At 44.1% G+C, this 20,162-nt stretch overlaps 1 protein-coding gene across 1 annotated transcript in view; it reads right to left on the minus strand.

Annotated features, from left to right (window-relative positions):
- Positions 1-20,162, minus strand: part of mib2 (MIB E3 ubiquitin protein ligase 2) — a 40,297-nt gene that overhangs the window by 13,131 nt on the left and 7,004 nt on the right. The window contains exons 2-10 of the mRNA XM_083675635.1: positions 16,392-16,775; positions 14,513-14,684; positions 4,825-4,931; positions 2,871-3,065; positions 2,548-2,690; positions 2,011-2,118; positions 1,746-1,850; positions 864-1,026; positions 73-206 (exon numbers count right to left, since the gene is read on the minus strand). Of these exons, the coding sequence (XP_083531761.1) occupies positions 73-206; positions 864-1,026; positions 1,746-1,850; positions 2,011-2,118; positions 2,548-2,690; positions 2,871-3,065; positions 4,825-4,931; positions 14,513-14,684; positions 16,392-16,614 (1,350 nt within the window). The 5' untranslated portion in view covers positions 16,615-16,775. The remainder of the gene's footprint in view (positions 1-72; positions 207-863; positions 1,027-1,745; positions 1,851-2,010; positions 2,119-2,547; positions 2,691-2,870; positions 3,066-4,824; positions 4,932-14,512; positions 14,685-16,391; positions 16,776-20,162) is intronic.

Consider the following 20,162-nt stretch of genomic DNA (forward strand, 5'->3'; position numbering starts at 1 on the left):
CAGTCCTTCCAGTGGACCACTCTACTTCACCAAGTCACCTTTACGGTCTCATTAGCGCGTGGCACTACTCACCTTGTCAGGGTACTTCTGCACCAGCTCCCTGACTTTGTTAGCACTGCCATGCGCCGCCTCGATGACAAGCCTGCTGGGGTTGTCCAGCTCCGTGGACTGGGACAGCAGCTTCTCCAGGACTGAGATGACAGTGCCTACAGAGAGAGGGGGGGGGGGGGGGGGAGAGAGAGAGAGAGAGAAGGCAAGAGAAAAAGAGACAGAGACAGGCATTTTAATTAACATTTCCAGGACATAGAGAACATAGCTTGTGCTGCATTGCCCTTCAGGCCCTTCAACATTCCAAGATCACATACATGTACACACAAAGGCACCGAGACACTTCGGATAATTGGTTTGTTGAAAAGGTCAAGTCAAAGCACAACCAATGGAATGAGTCAAAATGTCCCCAATGCACCACCTTGCCCCACTCTTTCTCACACCGTGATGAATGTGACACACCAAGAGAGAGAGTGAACTCAGGGCAGAGAGAGAGAGGCTCGTAAGAACACACTTGACACACAATGACACCAACGTGCAAGATCGTGAAAAGGTATGGAAAAAGACAAATCACAACGTGAGAATGACACTCATCCACATGCATGCACAGTGACAACAATGTTATTATCAATGGCCGTTTGCGGTAGCTTTGACGGTGCATGCATGGCTTGGAAAGAAAAGGAGGTATAAAGACAAAGAGAGAGAGAGAGAGAGAGGGGGGGGGGCGGGGGAGTAGAGCTGGCTGGATGAGTGTGGCTGAATGGATAGAAGTCCCTCCTCTTGCGAACGAGCGAGTGAGCGAGTCAAGTCCTTACTTCCGGATTCGTTGGGGTTCTCGGCCGTCATGAGGTTGGCGTCAACTTCCACGGTCTGGGCAGAGAGGCAGGCCGGGTTAAAGGTCCATGTCTGGCCCCCGAAGGCCACTCGAAGGTCCCCGTCCGCGTACACCTTCAGCACCTTGCCCACCTGTCCCAGTGCCTGGAGGGGGAGAGGGGTAAAAGGAGGAGAATCAGTGGGAGGGGGAGGATTTAAAGAGAGAGGGGGAGAGGGGTAAACAAAATAGAGGGGTGGAGAGAGAGAGAGAGAGAGAGAGTATAAAACAGTGGCATCAACAGGGGTGGGACATCCTACACCCAATTTAAATGTTTGTCTTCTAGTCTCCTTTCAATCAAGGCTCTGAGGTGATTACATTAGGTAGAGGCAATAAAGTACAAACCTGCATTATCCTTTAAAGCCACAATAGTGCCCTCCAAAAGTTTGGATTTGGATACTGGTTTCACCATTTAGAAATGACAACCATTTTTATACATAGTCCCTTCTATTTACTTACTATTTCACCAAGGAAATTCTCAGGGCTTCTATTTATAGGCCAATAGTCATGGTGCTTCGCAGAGGTCTTTCGCTTGCTTAGTCCCCAAGGCGCAGGAGGCATTTTTCCACTTGCCGTCACTGCCTCCCTAATTTAGAGGGCCGTTTGCCAACAGACGTTTTATAGTGGGACAGTTTAGTGCCATGCTACATGAATTTAGTGGCAGGCTACATGAAGTTCACATCAGGCTACAGGAAATTAACACCTAGCTAATGTAAGTCAGCACCTAGCTAATGTAAGTCAGCACCTAGCTACAGGAAATTAGCACCTAGCTAATGTAAGTCAGCGCCTAGCTACGGGAAGTTAGCATCACGCTACACAAACGTACGGGTGCCATGCTGTCGGTCCACTCTCCATGGCCGGCCTGGAGTCTCTTTACACTGTCAATGTCTTCCAGTACTTGCACCAGCTCGCCCACTCCAAACGTATTCACCTATGGAGAAAAGACGGATGATATATAATCTATACATGATTATTATATATGATTTTCAGCTCAGTCCTTCTACACGCCACATGCTTGACTAAAATGCCTCAAAGTGAACCAAAGCTAATGACAACCCAACCTTAAACCTGTGTTCACAAAGTAGAAATACCTTGGTGAGGGCCCCCGGGTGAAAAGTCCACCGGATGTTGTTGCTGTACTGGACTCTGACATCTCCCCGGTCTGTGATTCTGTGTACCGTCCCGATTCTGCAGATGTACTGTAAACATACACAACTCCCTTTCAGCAAAACTGTGGCTGACCTTGTCGCTCCACTGGCTGCATTGATTTCAAAGTAATATGCGCTGTTTAGTTTCACTCTGCTGGATATAAAGCTATGTCAGGTTCAAAAGGAGACTCTGTACTTTGCATCCGAACAACTATTTGGCTAATGCATAAGGCACTTTACAGTGCACAGGCATTATATACAGTGCGCACGTTTAGAGCAGTGGCCTTCAGAAGAGTGAGACTCACAGTTCATCTAAAACGACAAAGTAAATGAACGGTCTTTGACTGGGGAATGCTTTGAATGACCAAGTGTACAGAAATGAGGTCAGACTTTGCTTGAAAGAATTCTGCAGCGAATGACCAGAATCCCAGTTTCAGGACGCAGGCTGTCTGCATTTGCCTTGTGGAGAGAGCTTAGTACCTCAGCCATTTTGGGGTTCCATCCACCGTGGCCCTCCTGCATCTGTCTGAGGATGTCCACCTCCAGGAGACACTTCACCTTGTCTGCCTGCTGGAAGGAGGGTCCCTCTGTACTCTCCTGCCTCTGCAGCTCTGCGTGCTCCCCTGTGGCACACACAAACATGTAGAAACGGAGGGACATATAAAGACAGGTCTCTTAACTCTTTTGGCCTTGGATTATTTTTGAAAATTGTGAAAAAGGCATGTGCAACTGTACTAAATAATGTGACACAAACAACCCATAAAACAAACAACCCATAAAATCTTAATTCCCTAAGTTCCTACCTAGCTTTGGGAGGTGGTCTTTGTAGTAGAAGCCCCCCTGGACGTCTGAGACGTATTTGAGGTCTACCTTGCCCTTGTGACCCATTCTGTAGACGTTGGTGGTGCCATTGGACCAGGTGACACTAGCCACACTGCGACCGGACTCTGTGTCCCAACCACGGATGTCCACCACCTTCCCAACCTTACCCTCTCCTCCTGCTCGCACAAACATGCGCAGGAGAGGGCAACAGTGTAGGAGTGTGGGGGAGGGACGAAGAGAACAAGAGGAAAATATACTTAAATGGGGAAAAGACTGCATGGGGAAAAGACTGTATGGGGAAAAGACTGTATGGGGAAAAGACTGCATGGGGAAAAGACTAAATCAAACAATCTGCATTAGTGTTGCCTGCAGAGACTGTCCCCTGAAAAACACAAAATGTTAAAACAGGACACAAATATGTCAACATGGTGCTCATTGTGTGGCAGAGGGAGATAGTTTGAGAAACAGACAGACAGACAGACAGACAGACAGACAGGACATTTTGTACACCGAATGAACATGCCAGCTGAACCTCCATGTGGATACTGTAGACTGAACTTTCTGTCAGCTCTATAAATTGCCTAGTTCAACAGATCCCTTACTGAGAATAGGTAACAAGAGTGAGGATTATGATATGAATCGGTGGGTTGTGAGAGGAGCTTTAAAAACAATTCTAATCTGGACATGACCATTCTGTTTTATTAAACAATGGTAATAACCTAAAAAGACAGAAGATATTGGCCTTTCTCCGCCACCTCAATAAGCAGTCTCCTCCTACATTACCATACTGCCTGAAAGTGAGTGCTCAGACAAAACAAAACAAAAAAAAGCGTACACTTACAAGCTAAAGCTAACAAAATACAATCTGACTGTGGAAAACTACCAAACACAGAAGCAATTGACGATGTGTCATCCACTGTGCTACATACACATTGAGGTAGGCTTCACTTCATAATGACATTTCATTTTCAGTTTCCACCAACACACAGAGAACCAGATGAAGATTACAGTGTCATCAAGTATTACACAGTATTACCTCAATGCCAGAGAAGATGAACCTAAACCTGAGGTATAGCTTCTAAGCATGAAGGTCGCTATACACTTACCACGCTGTGGCATAAAGACCCCCCAGGGGGTTCACTTTCAAAACCACCAAAAGGACATTTTGACTCATTTCACCAGTGCTCTAGCACAGACAGGACCCAATGCTATTCCTTCATCTGACTCCATATGAGGAAAAACAGAGGTCATGAAATATAAGCCCTAAAGGTAGTATTAAAGACCTTTGATACAGACCAAAACCAAGACTGCTTATGCAAGTGTATTTGAGAAATTAGAGAGACTGAAACAGTATCTTCAAACCTCCCGCAAATGGCTATCCTGCAAAGAGTTTAGTATAGCAGAACTTTTTCCTCTTTAATGATTTGCGATTGTGAGCCAAATTCCCTTGACTCTTAATTTGCAATGTTATGTGAACCCACAGACACCAATAGCACAGTAGCCAAGAAAACGATGTCTCATAACCGTAAATAACCCCAAAGACAGTATTCCTTCCCTTAAGTTGCAACACATGCTATAATTAGAGGTCATGTGACTTCTTTGTATATTCCACTACACTAGCGGGGGAACCGTACGAAAGGGAAAATTAATCTTACTATGAACACATCTGTTTAGAGAAACATTTGACAGACTCAGTGAGTCACTTCCAAAAAAAATCCTCCAAAAACTTAAAACATTACAAAAACACACCAGTTTACACAGCCACTTCATGGGGTAATGGGATAGACACAGTAGAATGAGGTTACGGGTCGTAGTGAGACACTGTTAAGACACACGGAAGTCCATACAACACAGTGTAGGGGCATGGTGAATTTGCGGCCCTGGTTGGTAATGATGGACTCCGGGAAACTCTGTATGCTCACTCCCATCACTCACCGTCTTGGTTGCCCCAGTCCCAGTCGGGTCCGCGTACCACTTTCACCCCCTGGAAGATTCCTTTAAGGATGATCCGTGGGAGATTCTGCCTCGGTGCCAAGCTCACTCTGTGAAAGGCAAAAGGTAACAAAAAAAACACATTCTCTGTGAAAAACAATGGCAAATACATGTCTTATCGGCTTCTGGAAAAGCACAAGCAAACCTGGAGCTATCTTGAAAAAAGTAAGCAAACCGTCTGGCCTACATTATACTCCCACTAAGTGGCACAGGCAAACATGCCACATTTAACAGCTCCGGCTTAGATACATGCAATGTCACACACACAAGCCTCAAAGTCAAAGACGACAAAAGAAGAGGAGAGAGACATGAGACACGGCAGAGGATACATGAATCTGTTAGAGACGGATAGGGAGACAAAGGGTCTTTTCTGTGGAGGTCCTCGCCAAAGAGAGATGGCATGTGCTCTTTTGTTCATCCAAATGAAAGATGGATGCTACCGGATCTTCTTTTTTTTTTTTTAAACCTCCTGTTTTGGGCTCGAAATGGAGCTATAGCCTGTATGTGTATAATACATCATCATCGATCATCCACTTACCGGCCGTGAAATCGTCAGCTGTAATGCATACTTTTTCCGAAAGCAATTTCCTGGTAGAGGATTTTCTGTCATGAATGAGCCGCAGTAAAAAAAATTACCCATTTGAAACTTAGTAATCTTTTTAAAAGCTTTGCATCCTTCCAGCAAAAATACATACCATACTGTGTCGATAGTATGGATGTTTAGTATCTATTAGTAACTAGTTTCAATATTCTACATGCACCTGCTGAGCTCGATGTGCATAGACAGATTACGTGAAACTGACACCTGTTTTTGGCTCTTGTGCGCACATTTTAGAGATGGCAGAAATTATACAAATTATCCTGTTCAGTCACTTTAAGGAGATATATTTGTTTTTCATGGGATTTTAGCACCAAACTGAAAATACAAGTAGTGCAAACCTAAACCGCTCAACAGCTGATGTCAATCTATCATCAATATGCTCAAGCAGAACATGGCTGCCAAAACCGAGATTTGGGATGATAGGCACAGGCAGCAACATTGAATTCCTCTAAAATTAAGAGAGACATCTAGCAGACGTACCTTATGGTAAAGATTTGGTCAGATCTCGGTGCAAAAGAACTCCCTATTCCCATACTTTCTTGACAAGGTCAGCATCCAGTTCTCATTCCATCATACAGCTTTGGAGAGATGCCACTTGAAATTCACTGTGATAGAAATAAAAGAAGCTTCTTCCTCAGGGACGAAGAGAGGCTTTGCTACTCTTACAAGTCTGTCATGGACACGGGCGGCATAGTCCATAAACGCTGAGATTAAAACAGAGCTAGCCCTGGGTATTGTCCTTCCTCATCGGCCTGCTTGAGAGGCACTCCTTACAGAAGGAGTTAGCAGCACCTTTGCTTCTTAGTGGCTTAGTGCAGACTGACAGCCAATCCCGGTGTGGGCCGTCTGGCCTGGGCAGAGACTGGCCGGTGCGTGTATCTAAAAGCAAGGCTCTGGGCCTAATCCCTAGACAGCACGGCAATGAGGAAGTGTGTGTGTGTGTGCCAGGTATACCAGAGAGACACGTCATATGTGTATATATAGGCCTTGGTCTGTGCCGTGAAGACATCGTATTTATACAGCGGTAGACAGGCATGACGTCGCAAGAGGATTTTCAAAGAACTCAATGAGCAGGGTTGTGATGGAGGATGGATAAAACAATGTTGACGAAAAACAACAGACTTCCTGAATTGGGGGATTAGGGAGCTACTGAGAATGTAACTGCACTGGCATCAACAACAAAGGTCAGATTAAAAAGATCATTGAAGAAGGGATTTATATAAACGCCAATACCATTAGACAAAATGTGCGAGTGGGGGGGAAGGGATGAAATACAGAACTCAAAACACATCCAGTGAAGATAAAACAATCTTTCAAGATGATCTGATGAACGAGTTACATTGAGGGAATTAGCTAAGAGGGGGCACCAACTGTTTTGACATATTGCTGTCGTTGGTTGTTGTTGAGGGAGAGGGAGAGAGAGGGAGAGAGAGAGAGGGGGAGAGAGAGAGTGCAGCTCTTTCAGGGGATCTAGACGTCTAATCCTGCCTCACCAAATGTCCAGTCAGATCTGGGTCAGAGACCTTTTGACTTGTTGACATGCTAACAGTGTGAAGAGAGGAGGAAAGTCATCCAAGGGAAAGGAGTGAAGATCCAAACCAGGCAACAGGGGTCCAGTCAGCACAGATGGAGTTGTATGAGGATATAATGTATATGGATTATCTGTAAATAATTGTAACCTGCATTTATAAGCCGATGACACTGTTGTATATGCTATTGCTGCCACGATTGACCTGGCTCTTTCTGAGCTACAGTCCGCATTTACTGGCCTACAGTAAAGCATTTGTTGGGCTGAAATTGGTACTTAATGCTGTATTTTATTTTCCAAATCACAGGAAAATGTATCTGATTTATGCATACTTTGGGTGGTGCCCCCATTGAGCGTGTCTCTGCTTATAAGTACCTGGGCATTTGGTTTGACAAAAACTTGACGTTTAGAAAACATACTGTTTCCCTGAACAGCAGAAAGCGGATTGTGCAATCAACCTCCATGCCTGTGCTTGATTATGGTGATATCATCTAACAAAATGCAGCAGCCACTACTCTTAAACGGCCATCGATTTATCACACGTCATGTTTTAATACTCATCATTGCATACTTTATAAAAAGGTTGGCTGGACCTTGTTAAAGTCCTGTCCTCTTCATTACCCCCTTTTTGTGTATAAAGCCCTACTGCATAAACTCCCGGTTTACCTAACCTCATTATTGAAATTCAGGGACATAAATGACCTAACTCGTTCTCAGAGTTGGTTAACTCTTGAGGTTCCTCGGGTCACCACTGAATTGGATAAATCCGCCACTTTCCCACGTTAAAATCAGTGAATCTGATTCATCTTACCCATGTTCCCTCCTGTCCCATCCCGTCTCTCGCTTTCCAAGTTAGGTGTTGTGGCCTGAGGCCCATGCTATAATGTCTATTTGATTTGTTAGCAGCCCAAGGACACAATCAATCAATCAATGTTTATTTTTGTAAACCAAATAAGCATTATCCTATAGGTCTAGGTCCTCAGAGTCTCACGCCTATCCAGTTAACCTACATTACAAGGTCTCTTGATCAAATCAAAAGTTGCTGAGCACTGAAGCTTCCTGTAAAATTGAATGGTTATGTTGACTAAGCTCATAGGCACTGAAGGGATTAGTTCATGTAGGAGTCGAGGTAAACAGGACATGGGATACGCAGTCTGTGGGCAAGGACGGAACACGCACTGTAGCCTATAGATAATCTATGGAGAGGCGGACACCATGGAATGTTGCTGCATATCAAACTTGGTTTCATTATGACAAAACAGAATGTTATATATAGATAATTATGGGTAGTGTAGTTCTCTTACACTTTTCTAAACAGCCTACAGTGATGTCAGCAAAATATGATGTCACAATAGCTTCTAATGCCTATTGCCTCGCGTTACAGACAACTGAAAATCACAGAAACTGTAACATAAACCAAACTACGCAACGGAGGAAATTCTAAAGGTCACACAAATTCTAAAGACACATCACGCTCAGGGGCACCCTGGTTTGTTTAAGCCCAAAACCACACCGATCAGCCAAGAACGGCGGCAGATTACTTGTTTAGCCACCTCTTGTTTAGAACATTGCATTATATATATATGTGTGTGTGTGTGTGTGTGTGTGTGTGTGTGTGTGTGTGTGGGGGGCAGAAACGTGACCGGTGGCAGTTGGAGAGGTGAGGTCAGATGGAGCTGAATTGCCAGATACATAGGATAAGGATTATATTGAGTGTACGAGCCAAGGCCTCTGCATCTGCGTGTGGGAGCCAATTAACCAACCAGGAAGTTGTTGCGTTTTCCTCCTCAACAAACATATGGACACCCATATGCCACACTGTGCATCGTCAACACACCATTACCTACACACATGGCCTGTAACAACCCTGCAATAAAACACACACACGACCATGACACATTCTCTAGTACATACATAGTCATTGCATGTCTTGCAGAGCCTTAATTGTCAGTTTGCTGTAATATTTAAATTTTGTAAATTACAGACTACCAAATCCAGCACAATCTGTGCAGTTCGTGTGCGGCCAACAGTTTAATTAATGTTAAACATAAATATAAGACGCTCTATCGTCCTCTGTGGCTCAGTTGGTAGAGCATGGCTCTAACAGCGCTTAGGTTGTGGGTTTGATTCCTGCTGCGACCATATATACTGAAAAATGGATGCACTCACTGCAATGTAAGTCGCTTTGGATAAAAGCGTGAGCGAAATGGAAATTAAATAGTATATATATAAATAATGTTAGAATTCGGCAGCACGAAATAGTAGAGGTTAGGCATGATTAATTATTTCTATTAAAAGTATTGCATTAGCAGAAAAAACTACTCTGCGGTATGCGTAGAATGGTGGCAGCTCTCTCAGTGATTGAATTCTGCAAATGTGTCTATATATTATAGTATATTAGTGTTAGTGACTTCCACTGCTCTTGCACCTTACTTCGGTCCTCACATGCCAGGACTAATTACCTAACATTTCTAGGAAGTCGAAAATGCTAACGTGCTAATCCCAGTAGGCAATAATGCTGCCACGATAATCCAATTAAATCTGTTAATCACACAATACAATACAGCACTGCATGTCCTGCTCTACTCCAAGACCCCATCGACCCCATGTCGACATTTGTCCATCTGTGTGTGTATTAACAGTAGAGGCTAGTGTTGCTACCTCTCTCTGCTTTAAAGCCCACCGCCTGTTGGCCACCTGCTCGTCTACTCTCCCCCCCTCACACATGAAATGAATCCCATTAGCCATGCTGAGCCAGAGCCAAACCCAATCCCTCTTCACAAATGACCACCATAATAACACAGGCCTCTCTCATCATGGAAGCCAGCCAACCTCATCTCCCCACCCCAATATCATTTTGGCTCAGATTGAATGTCTGTCTGTTCTTTAAGACCGTCTTATGAGATGCGCGACAGTAGGGCCTTTGGATTACATTTGGGTCACGGAGGACTTGAAATATAGAGGGGGCTCTGTGTGTTTTTGCACCATGCACAATAACCGTGAAGAGGAAAAGGGAGAGCTGACGACGTGACTTTCATATGATGTTTTTCCCCATTTCACACATCCCCAATGTTGAGCTGGGAGAAGGACTAAATGTTCTGTTTAGTATCATCAACATGTGTTGTGTATGACATCAGTCAGCAAGTAGCCTACATCTGAACCAGTATGGGGGTACTGTTGATTGTTGAAAAACAGTTCTCGCCATGCACTGATTCTACAGAACATTTCACAATAAACCAGGGCCTCACCAAAGGTCATTTATTTACATGTATTGTTCTACATGCATTTAATTCACACTAAGGCTGATACATTTCTATTGATAAACTGTTGAATTAAGAATGAAAGGTGATATAGTCTAGATAAGCTTTTAAAATATGGATGCGATGTTATACACTTTTATGGTATGGTTGGAATGTTGTGTGTGTGTGTGTGTGTGTGTGTGTGTGTGTGTGTGTGTGGGTGTGGGTGTGAGAGAGTGAGTAAGCTGCTAAAGTATGTGTAAAATCTTCCTGTGTGATCTGATAAAGTATGGATGAGCTATGGTACAATGAGGCGTTTAAATCTAAATAAATGGCTGTATGTCATGTGTGGGGTGAGCTTATAGGGTGTTTGGCCAAAAGATAGCCAAAACCAATTGGTTCCCACATTCCCTTCTGATTCTGAACCAGCTCTGTTCTCCGAATAGGCTAGCAGTCTTCTAAGAACGCCAATGGGAGTAAAGACTCAGGTTTCTCTAAGCACGAGCTACACGTCATGAGCATTACGACTACAAACGGCACAGATTATTATGAAATAGTGAAGTGGCTGAAACAGAACTGAAAAAGACATCAACGAGACCTCACAAGTTACAGCGGAAAACATTCTTAGATTCGTTCTAATAGCAGTTCTGGATCAAGAGAGACTATCGCAAATGACCGCGTCTGTTAAACGTGGTTTTCCTCATCACATCTCCATCCCATTTATCATGTGTCCTTTTTAGCCGAGCCCAGAGGTATCTGAAGGGTTCATTCACATCACTGCAGGCTGGCTGGCTACAGCTGAGGCTGAGTCACAGACAGGCACTCATGCCACTTTGAACCAAATACTCCATTCATGCTTAAGTATTAGATGCCTATGAGAGATGTCTTTGGAGAGTTGGTATTGATGTGAGAGGATTCAGGGAGTCTAGAGACACACTTCAAAACCTCCTCCTCTGCTTTCATCATTTTGTGATCCTGATGGATCAGTTGATTGGAGTTGTTGGTTCGATCCTGCATGAGCCACAAAAAGTGTATTGTTGACTGTCCACCATTTTGGATAGAATCACCTGATAATGTTATTTCTGAATTACCATCAGCATTGCAGAGTGAAGCTCCTAGTACAATTGAATCCAAAGTGAAACAAGTAGAGCGTCTATTTTAAATGTCAAAAAAGTCCTTATAACTACACTCTGTTTTACATGACTTAGCTAGGTCTTGTCAGGTTAGCTTAGCCTCGTCTACCGTGGTGTTGACGGGATTGTAAACAACCTCAAAATAACACGACAGATTAGAGGGTTGAATCTAACAGCAGTGCTGCTGGACACATCATCAACTAGCATAGTTCCAAGGACGGAAGTCAGTCAGTACAAAACAGCTTGCCCTGCATTTAACCTCTCACCAAACACATGGTCCAGATTTTACTCAATGTTAAGACTAATAATACATTTTGTTTAACTCAAACAACCATACCGTAATCAAATCCCATTGCTTCATATGAGAATTCTAATTACAAAAGAAAACCTAAGTGTCCTTTTAATGAAACTACAAAAATTACTTTGAGCGTCATTAAAATGTCTCTTTGCTCATGAATACCTTTTTCCTGTTCAATAAGAGGATGGATGACCCTGACAGAGAGGATGCACTGGCCTTGGTCCAAAGCCTATAGAAACAGGAGACTCATCCATCCTCAGGACTGTCTGAAGGGCTTACATAGAGGTGTTTGTTGCACCCAAAACCTTCTCTTCTAATGAAGGACATTGCTGAGCCAAACAGCATTCAGCCCCATCGAGAAATCAATACTGGGGAAGAGAAACTGAGGTGGGAGATGAGGTAAGAGTGTGCAGTCCCTGAGCTCTGGTTGTCAGTGTGAAATAAATGTTTCTCTCTAATCCTCTCTGTGTGAGAAAGCACAAGTAAAGTGATCAACTCAAATGAGTCACACTTTACATGAAGTTGCCCCTACACCTGAGCCGTAAATCTGGAATTACTTTAGTAACATCATTGTATTAACATTGTACATTAAGTAGGCCTAATCACTTTTTAACTGCACAGTATGGAGTTTTTGAATAGTGCAGGGGAGTCTGGTGGAGGTAGATATCGGAGGACAGGCTCATTGTAAAATGCATGGAAAGGAATGAAGAATGGCACCAAAGACGTGTTTTTGATACCATTCCGTATTCCATAGCCGTGACAAGCAGCAGTGACAGACAACCACTGAAGGGTTGGTGAGCTGATCTGACACAGTTCCTCTTATCTTGTCCTAATGTCTTCAAAATATCCATGAACTCTTTTTACTCACTTAAGGCAACTGTAAATATGAGATTAAATGGTTGATAATCGCAGATAAGAAGGAACTTGTTTTGCATAAAGAGTGTTTCATATTTCATTGCATGATCTTATGGTCCTCTTCTTAAAAAATGGTTTACGATATTTAGTGTCACTGAGCGTCAGCGTCACTGAGCATATTTTGTTTTGAAGTGCTGTTATCCCAGTTAGCATTTTAGCTCCTGGCATCACAAATCCATGTCTAATATATTGAATGCACTACGACATGAGTTGCAAAATAAAGAGTGGAATTCTTGAGAAAATACAGATGTTGTGTGTCAAAATTGATTGCCTGGAAACACACTCACAACAAGCACAAATGGAGTGAGCTTAGTTCAGGAAGGACAATCACATGTAACACGTTGATATAGCAGCCCATTCAAGTGGTCAGTCCATACACTTCTCTGTAGCTACAATACTGTTGGTAGTACTGTTGGTCGTTGCTGTGCTATGGAGTGTTGCTATTGTTTTTCTTCCCACCACCCCCACCAGCCTCCACCTGTTTTGGTTCTGCTCTGTCTGTATCTATCGGGAGGTTGATAGATGTATGGGCTCCCTGCCACGTAATATACATGTATGTGTTGTGGTCGTTTATAACTCCCTGGCAGGGAGCTCTCAAAAAGCAGAGCCATCCAAATACGCTAAGCCAAATTGTATAAAATACAACGTTTCAACTCAGACGTGAACGTTCCCGACTGAAATAGGAAAGTGGGGGTTTGAGCTGGCTCTCGACTAGTGCTGTATAAAGAAATTCTGTGTCCCATTTTAATGTAGTGTGCCACGAGTATCACCCCCTATTAAAATGGGAACGGTCCACCCAGCTGACATTCAGACAGTGCCTGCAGGGGCCGTGGAGCTTTACTGTGAACTGATGCAGAAGACGAGGATGAGGAGAGAGGAGGAGAGAAGTCACTTCAGTGCATCCGGGCACATACAGACGGAGCCAAATATATTGCATGTGACGATGCAGCAATCGTGCATTCATGCCTCCGCAGAGCATCGCAGTGAATCGAGGCAAGCTAAGACTGACCACGGCGCACACTGACCTCAGTTGCTAGATGGCGCTAGTAAGTCGCGCTTGCGCCGGTTTTCGGGAACTAACGCAATGATCGGGTTTGTGGGCTATCCCACAAACTTGAAATTCAAATGTGAACGTTCAGTTCCTATTTCGGCAGCCTGGGATATAACAGAGGAGACATTTTATTTCCTATTTTGGCAGTTCGTTTGATTTGTGCTCATGCCATTCTGTCTGTCTGCGCTATCTTTTGCCAGGGAAGATGCCAAGATTGGATTGGTTTTGCGATGTATAGGCTTTTATTATTTTTATTACAGCCATTATTTACAGCAATTATTTAGACATAATAATAGGGGGACCAATAGCATAGGCTAACATAACAGGCTCCATAGCATTGGTGTTAGCAAATTGCTTGTTGCTCTAACAGATGGAAAGAACAGACTTAATAACAATGACCACTCTCGTCAGCTTGCGTTTTGCCGCACCGTCTTCTATGCGAGACCTGACACCTGCACCCCATTAGTGAATGCGCTGTGAGTTGAGTCAGGAGGCTACCTTGTTACAACTAGCGCTCGGTGAGCCCAATTAGAATCAGCTTGATTCAGGTGTGTGATCTGGCATTACAAGATGTCATGCTGTTGTATTGGCACCAGGATGGCCCCAACCTGTATGCCACCGCAACTAACTCACTGCAAATGCATCTGGGTCTGAGATACAGGACAAGCGGAATTGTCTCACAATGAGTAAAGCCACGAATTGTCTTAAATTCATATAATGCAAAAACACAATTGTAATCTAGGCAAGCACAGCGAATCTTTCACGGTCACAAATATGACAATTTAAATGAACTCCAACAAACAACATTCAAGAGAATTAGGTCAAGTAAATCAGGAGTGGGGATGGGAAGGGGCAACGGGACTCACGGTTGGGAGTGTGCCGTCTCATAGCGCTCAAAGGCGTGGCCCAGGTCGTGCTTGTTGTTCATGTAGCACTGGGTACACAGGTCGTAGTCGAAGCACACCTTGCACTTCCAGCGCATTCCCATGATGCCGTGCTTCTTGCAGCTGTCGCAGATGATGTTGGAGTGACGCACACCTGAGGGCGAGACGGAGAGAGAGAGAGAGGTCAATGGACGGGGTCAAGTCAAGCCGCGAGCAAACTGTGAACAATACGCTATGATGCTACTGAGGCTTTGGTGTGGATTTCACCGAGAAACGTTCAGTAGCCTGAAGACTTCCCCATTTGAATATGAACCAAAACCTCAATACCGTTCTAATAATGTCACACCTGCACTTTAGCTCTGAGGAACTCCGAATTAGACAATTACACAAGAATAGCCGACATATAATCAAACCAGTAAACTAATACAGGGTACATACAAAAGATCCTGCTCATCCTCCCCCCTCTCTTTCCCCTTCCCCCTCTCCCTCTTTAACTCCTTCTCCCTCTGTCCTTTTATACGCTCCATTAATTGAAGGCTGAGCTTCTGAGGCAGAAAAATGCAGCTTTTAATGGAGCAAAATGCAGATGAATCCCGCATTAGAGTTTGTCATTAGATTCCAAAACAGCTGCTATATCGCTGATGGAGAGAGGTGGCCTTTGCTCCGCTCTGCTCAGCTGACTAGACACGCGCTTGAAGAAGCTTGATTGAGTCACAAGCATGAGAAATATACTGCCCTCCATAAGTATTGGAAAGAGGAAGTATTTTGCCTTGCTTTAGCACTATACTCCACCCGTTTGGCTTTGAAATGAAACTATTACTGAGGTTAAAGTAGAGACTCTCAGGATTAATTCAATGTTTCCTTTTTTCAGATTGGTTTCACCATTTAGACATTACAACCCTTTTTATACATAGTCCCCCTAGATCGTAACATTATTAAAAGATAGAAAGCACTGGTGAGCTCAGCAATCACAAACAAGCTGGTAGGCCAAGGAAGACAGTGGATGACAGAAGAATGCTCACCAGTAATTCTAATTAAGTTAAAGCCCAAAAGAACTGTCCCACTGATCAGGAACACTCTCCAGGAGGTCGGCGTGAGTGTGTCAGACACTACCATCCACAGAATACGTCACCAGCAAAACTACGCTTCATTACAAGGTGCAAATCACTAGTTATCGTCAAAAAGGATGGTCAGATTACAGTTTGCTCAAAAGTACCTAAAAAGCCTGCAGAGGTCTGGAAAACGGTCTTGTGGGCAGATTAGACTAATATTATCATGTACCAAAGTGATTACAAGAGGAAAGTTTGGAGAAAAATTCCAAAGATTTACAGCATACCACATAATCTGTGAAACATGGTGCAGAGGGTGTTAGGTTTGGGCATGTACAGTGCCTTCAGAAAGTATTTAGACCCCTTCACTTTTCCCACATTTTGTTGTGTTATAGACTCAATTCAAAAATTGCAAATTTCATAATTTTCTCTTAATCCTGACAAACTCCCGAGTCCCTGCCAATGACAAACATACCCATAACTTGATGCAGCTACCTCTATTCTTCACATGAGAGATGGTGCGAAAACTGCATTGCATGTGCTGGATTAGCACCAAACTTAATGCTTTGTAGTAAAACCAAATGAACACATTTTTTTTGCTGTTTGTTGCAAACACAATTATGGATATGAGATTTTCTGAATGGTGAATCCAATATGTACACAAATAACATAAAATAAAAGAGAATCTCTACTCTAACCTCATAGTACTTGTTTGATTTAAAATCCAAACTCTTGGCGTGTAGAGCCAAAAGCAGAAAAAATGCTTCACTGTCCCATTATTTTTTGCATAAACAGCTGCCCTGAGAGCTCACCAATCTGGGCGTTGTCGTAGAGCAGCAGGTCGTAGGAGCCCTGATAGCCTGTGCGGTAGTTGGTGCGCGTGCCGCTGTCCCACTGCACCACCACCGTCTTATCGGGTGTGGTGGTGCTGCCCTGACGCCCGATCTCCACCACCGTGCCCACGTGACCCTCGCCGTCATCTTGGTTCCCCCACTTCCAGTCCAGGCCGCGCACCACACGCATGCCCACCTCCATGCTGCCTTTGGGGCCCGGGCCGGGGGCTGAGCAGCGGGGGGGGCGGGGCCTGGCGGCGGTGTCGGTGCTGCTGCGCCTCCGGGACCTCAGCAGGGCAGGCTGGGCCCGCCCCGAGGACAGGGAGGGCACCAGGAGCGCCTCCGGGCACAGATCAGGGGTGACTGTAGGGGGGGAGACAGAAGGAGGGTGAGGAGAAGGCAAATCATTGGGGTGCTCACTTTGGAAACTGACTAACATTTTCATCAGGAAAAAAAAAAATTATAATCACAACCGATTTCAAGAAGAAACCCCCCAAAACAATTACGCACAATTCAGAACAAAATAGGCAAAGACACTGTACGGCACGGCTTTAATGTACTCAATGTCTGCGGAGGGACACTGGAGCACTGAAGCCCAGCGTTTCCTCTTCCCTTTTGGAGCATTCATTGAGCCCCATGCTGTGTGACACGGCCCACTCAGGAGGGAGCAGCTGGACATTAGACACTCCTGCTACACCCCGCTGATCTCATCTAGCCTTGACCTGACACAGCAGCAGCAGAAGCACATAGACATGTCCTAACGAGGACGCCGCCATTTAGATTTCATGCTGCCGGGCACACGAAAGGAGAACAAACGCAGGAAGCGGTTATTAAAGTAGAGGACTGTGGCAGCGAAAAGGGCAGGAACCTTCACAATGAGCTACTGTATGACAATCAATGGCCAGCCCAGCCAGCCAGCCAGTCAGACCGCATGCCATGGCGTACTTAGTCATGCTGCACACATTCTCTCAAAGAAGAGTGGTTCAGTTGACCGGTTGTTGAAGACATCACCACCACACCATCTATCAAACTTCCTTGAGATTAAATGCCTCAGTCCAACAGACGTTCAGACAGTCATACATGCTACAGTCAAAACAGTAGTTAGCCTGAAGCGTGATTAACTTTCTTGAACCATGATAACCTGCTGTCACTTAGACAGCAGTACAATTTTCTCTGCAATGTTTCCGCCTACCATTACTCTGACGTGGGTTCCAACCTTTATTGTAACAAACTTTGGGTCTTGATAGATTTTCAGTGATCATTTTGGGGTTGGCGTTCCCGGATGCTGCTTCTGTGGTCTTTTGTCTACCACACACAAATGTAGGTGAGTGAACTGCAGAGGCAGCCCAGCCAGCCTGTAGACGTGGAGCACAGTAGATCAGCCTGTCTCTATGCATTCTCTTCAGCTGCCTGGACTGCCTACCGTGGGTTTGTATCCTTTACATAACAGCCCACATAATTGAGCATGTGTGTGTGTGTGTGTGTGTGTGTGCGCATATATATATATATTTATACACACACACACGTGTGTGTGCGCATGTATGCATGTAGTAAAAGTCATGTAGTAAAAGTCATGTAGTAAAAGTCATAAGCAGAGTAAAATAAAAAATGGAGGAATATGCCTGCCTGCCTGCCAAATGGATTGGAAGACAAAAAAAAAAAATGTTCTAACTATTTGCTTTTAAAACAAAACAAAACTGATCCTCCGTAGCTTAGCTCTGACCATAAATCTCCTTTTAAATTATCACCACTTCTCACCCACAAGACTATTTCACACTCAGATTCCAAAACAGTGGGAACCTGCAACTATTACCTACCCACGGACACTTCCACTACCTAGGAGACTTCACACTTTCAAACAATAGTCATTTACCTTGGATGACAAACTGTGATTCTACCAATGCCACAGTGGACTGAACCCCTCAGTTTATTCTGTCACCGCAATTCATTCTTAATATTGACAGGTATTTAGCCACATGGTTTAGTATAAATCTAGATTAATTCAGCAGTAATAGGGACAAATAAAATGAGCATAATAATTTTTTGATGACATTTGCATGCTTGCAAAGATGAGCGTTCAATGTCATTTCGGCATTACAGGCATCTGCTTAAGCATGGAACCATACGGGATGAGGGATTAGAGTGGGATGAGCAGGGTTTCCATACTCTCGATTTCCAGCCCAAAATCACAGTTTAGCCTGTTTTCAGTGGATTAGTAACCCTGGCCAGTCATCTGACACTCGCGTGCATGCGTGGACAACTCTTGCATGCAGGGAAACACCAATACCCCCTGCCTACTGTGTGGTCATAAGAGTGAGTGAATGAGTGAGTGAGAGAGAGAGAGAGAGAGAGAGAGAGAAAAACTAGAGCAAAAAAGGGAACCCTTACTGACAGGAAGACACAAGATATCAAATCCCATTGTTCTCCCTCCGATTGCCTGATTGACTACCACTTAGGGAGTTAGTCTGGGTGTGTGTATGGGTGTGTGTATGTGTGTGTGTGTATGTGTGTGTGTATATGCGAGTATCAGTGCGTCGCACGTTCGCCAAGGCAGCCCAGTTCAGTCCTGACAAAAATAACAACTGGAACTTCTGTGACCTCCATAAATAACAGTCTGCCTCACGACAAGGAGCCAAGAAACCCTGGAGAGGCTCCTGCTTCACATTTGTCAGTTTCAATAGCGTTCCTCGTTCACCCCACCACTGTACTGATAGCTCCATTAGAACAATACGCATGGGATCGTAAGGCCAGAGGCAGAGGCCAAAGGGACCACCATCTTAACTTCAACAACAGGTTGTGTTGTCAGTGTTAAATAGGAGGGTGGCTTGATAGATAGATAGATAGATAGATAGAAACTTTATTTATCCCAGGGGGAAATTCAGGTTCCAAGTAGCATACAGACATAGGGGTATCACACATAACATACACATACAACATACAACATTAAATTGATGTGCATCCCGATAGCGTAAGGCAGCTTCCCCTCCTTGCCTCCCCTTCACATGCATTGACAACCAGACAAGATGGATGGAAGCAATAAGGCAAAATTCTTAACTGGAGATTTTTTTATTTTATTATTATTATTAAAAAAATCAAAAAAAATCAGTATCAGTCCAGTTTCAGAAGAGGAAGTTGAATCTTTTGACATTACTGAATGTACCCTTGGCCTTGAGAAACTGATGGGGATTAGGAAAGAAGAACATAGGGGAAAAAAAAACTCCCTCTGTGCTTGTGCATCATTAGCCTTTATCAGATAGGGATTTCACCAGCGTGCGAGAGCACAGATATCTCATCAGTATTAAACAGGCTAGGACTGGCTGTGCCAAGTACACTCACAGCATGGTGAGGGATTCGAGGGGTGACTCTACCTACACGACAAGTTCTTATCCCAGCTTTAGAAGAACCCTACTGTTCTACAGCATGAGCTTATCTCTGTCCACAGTGATGCAGAGTCGCTCAGCTCACATTGGGCCAAGGGGAAACATTGGGCAGTGGGGACATTTTTGGAATCAATATTTACAACCAATTGGTTACATAAGTAGCATGCTAAATCATCAAATAAATACAAATAATCCCCATGTGTGTGACAATTATATCTGGTATTATCTTAACATATCTGGTAAATATGAAACCGGACACAACTCACCTGCCACTAGGTTATTGACTGACCAAATCCATAACAAGATGAGACCAGTGTGGAGAGGGAAAAAGAGAATAAGAAAGCAGTCAAATGACAAATTGTGCAAGAAA

This window comes from Argentina silus, assembly GCF_951799395.1.
Source record: "Argentina silus genome assembly, chromosome: 8".
Classification (NCBI taxonomy): domain Eukaryota; kingdom Metazoa; phylum Chordata; class Actinopteri; order Argentiniformes; family Argentinidae; genus Argentina; species Argentina silus.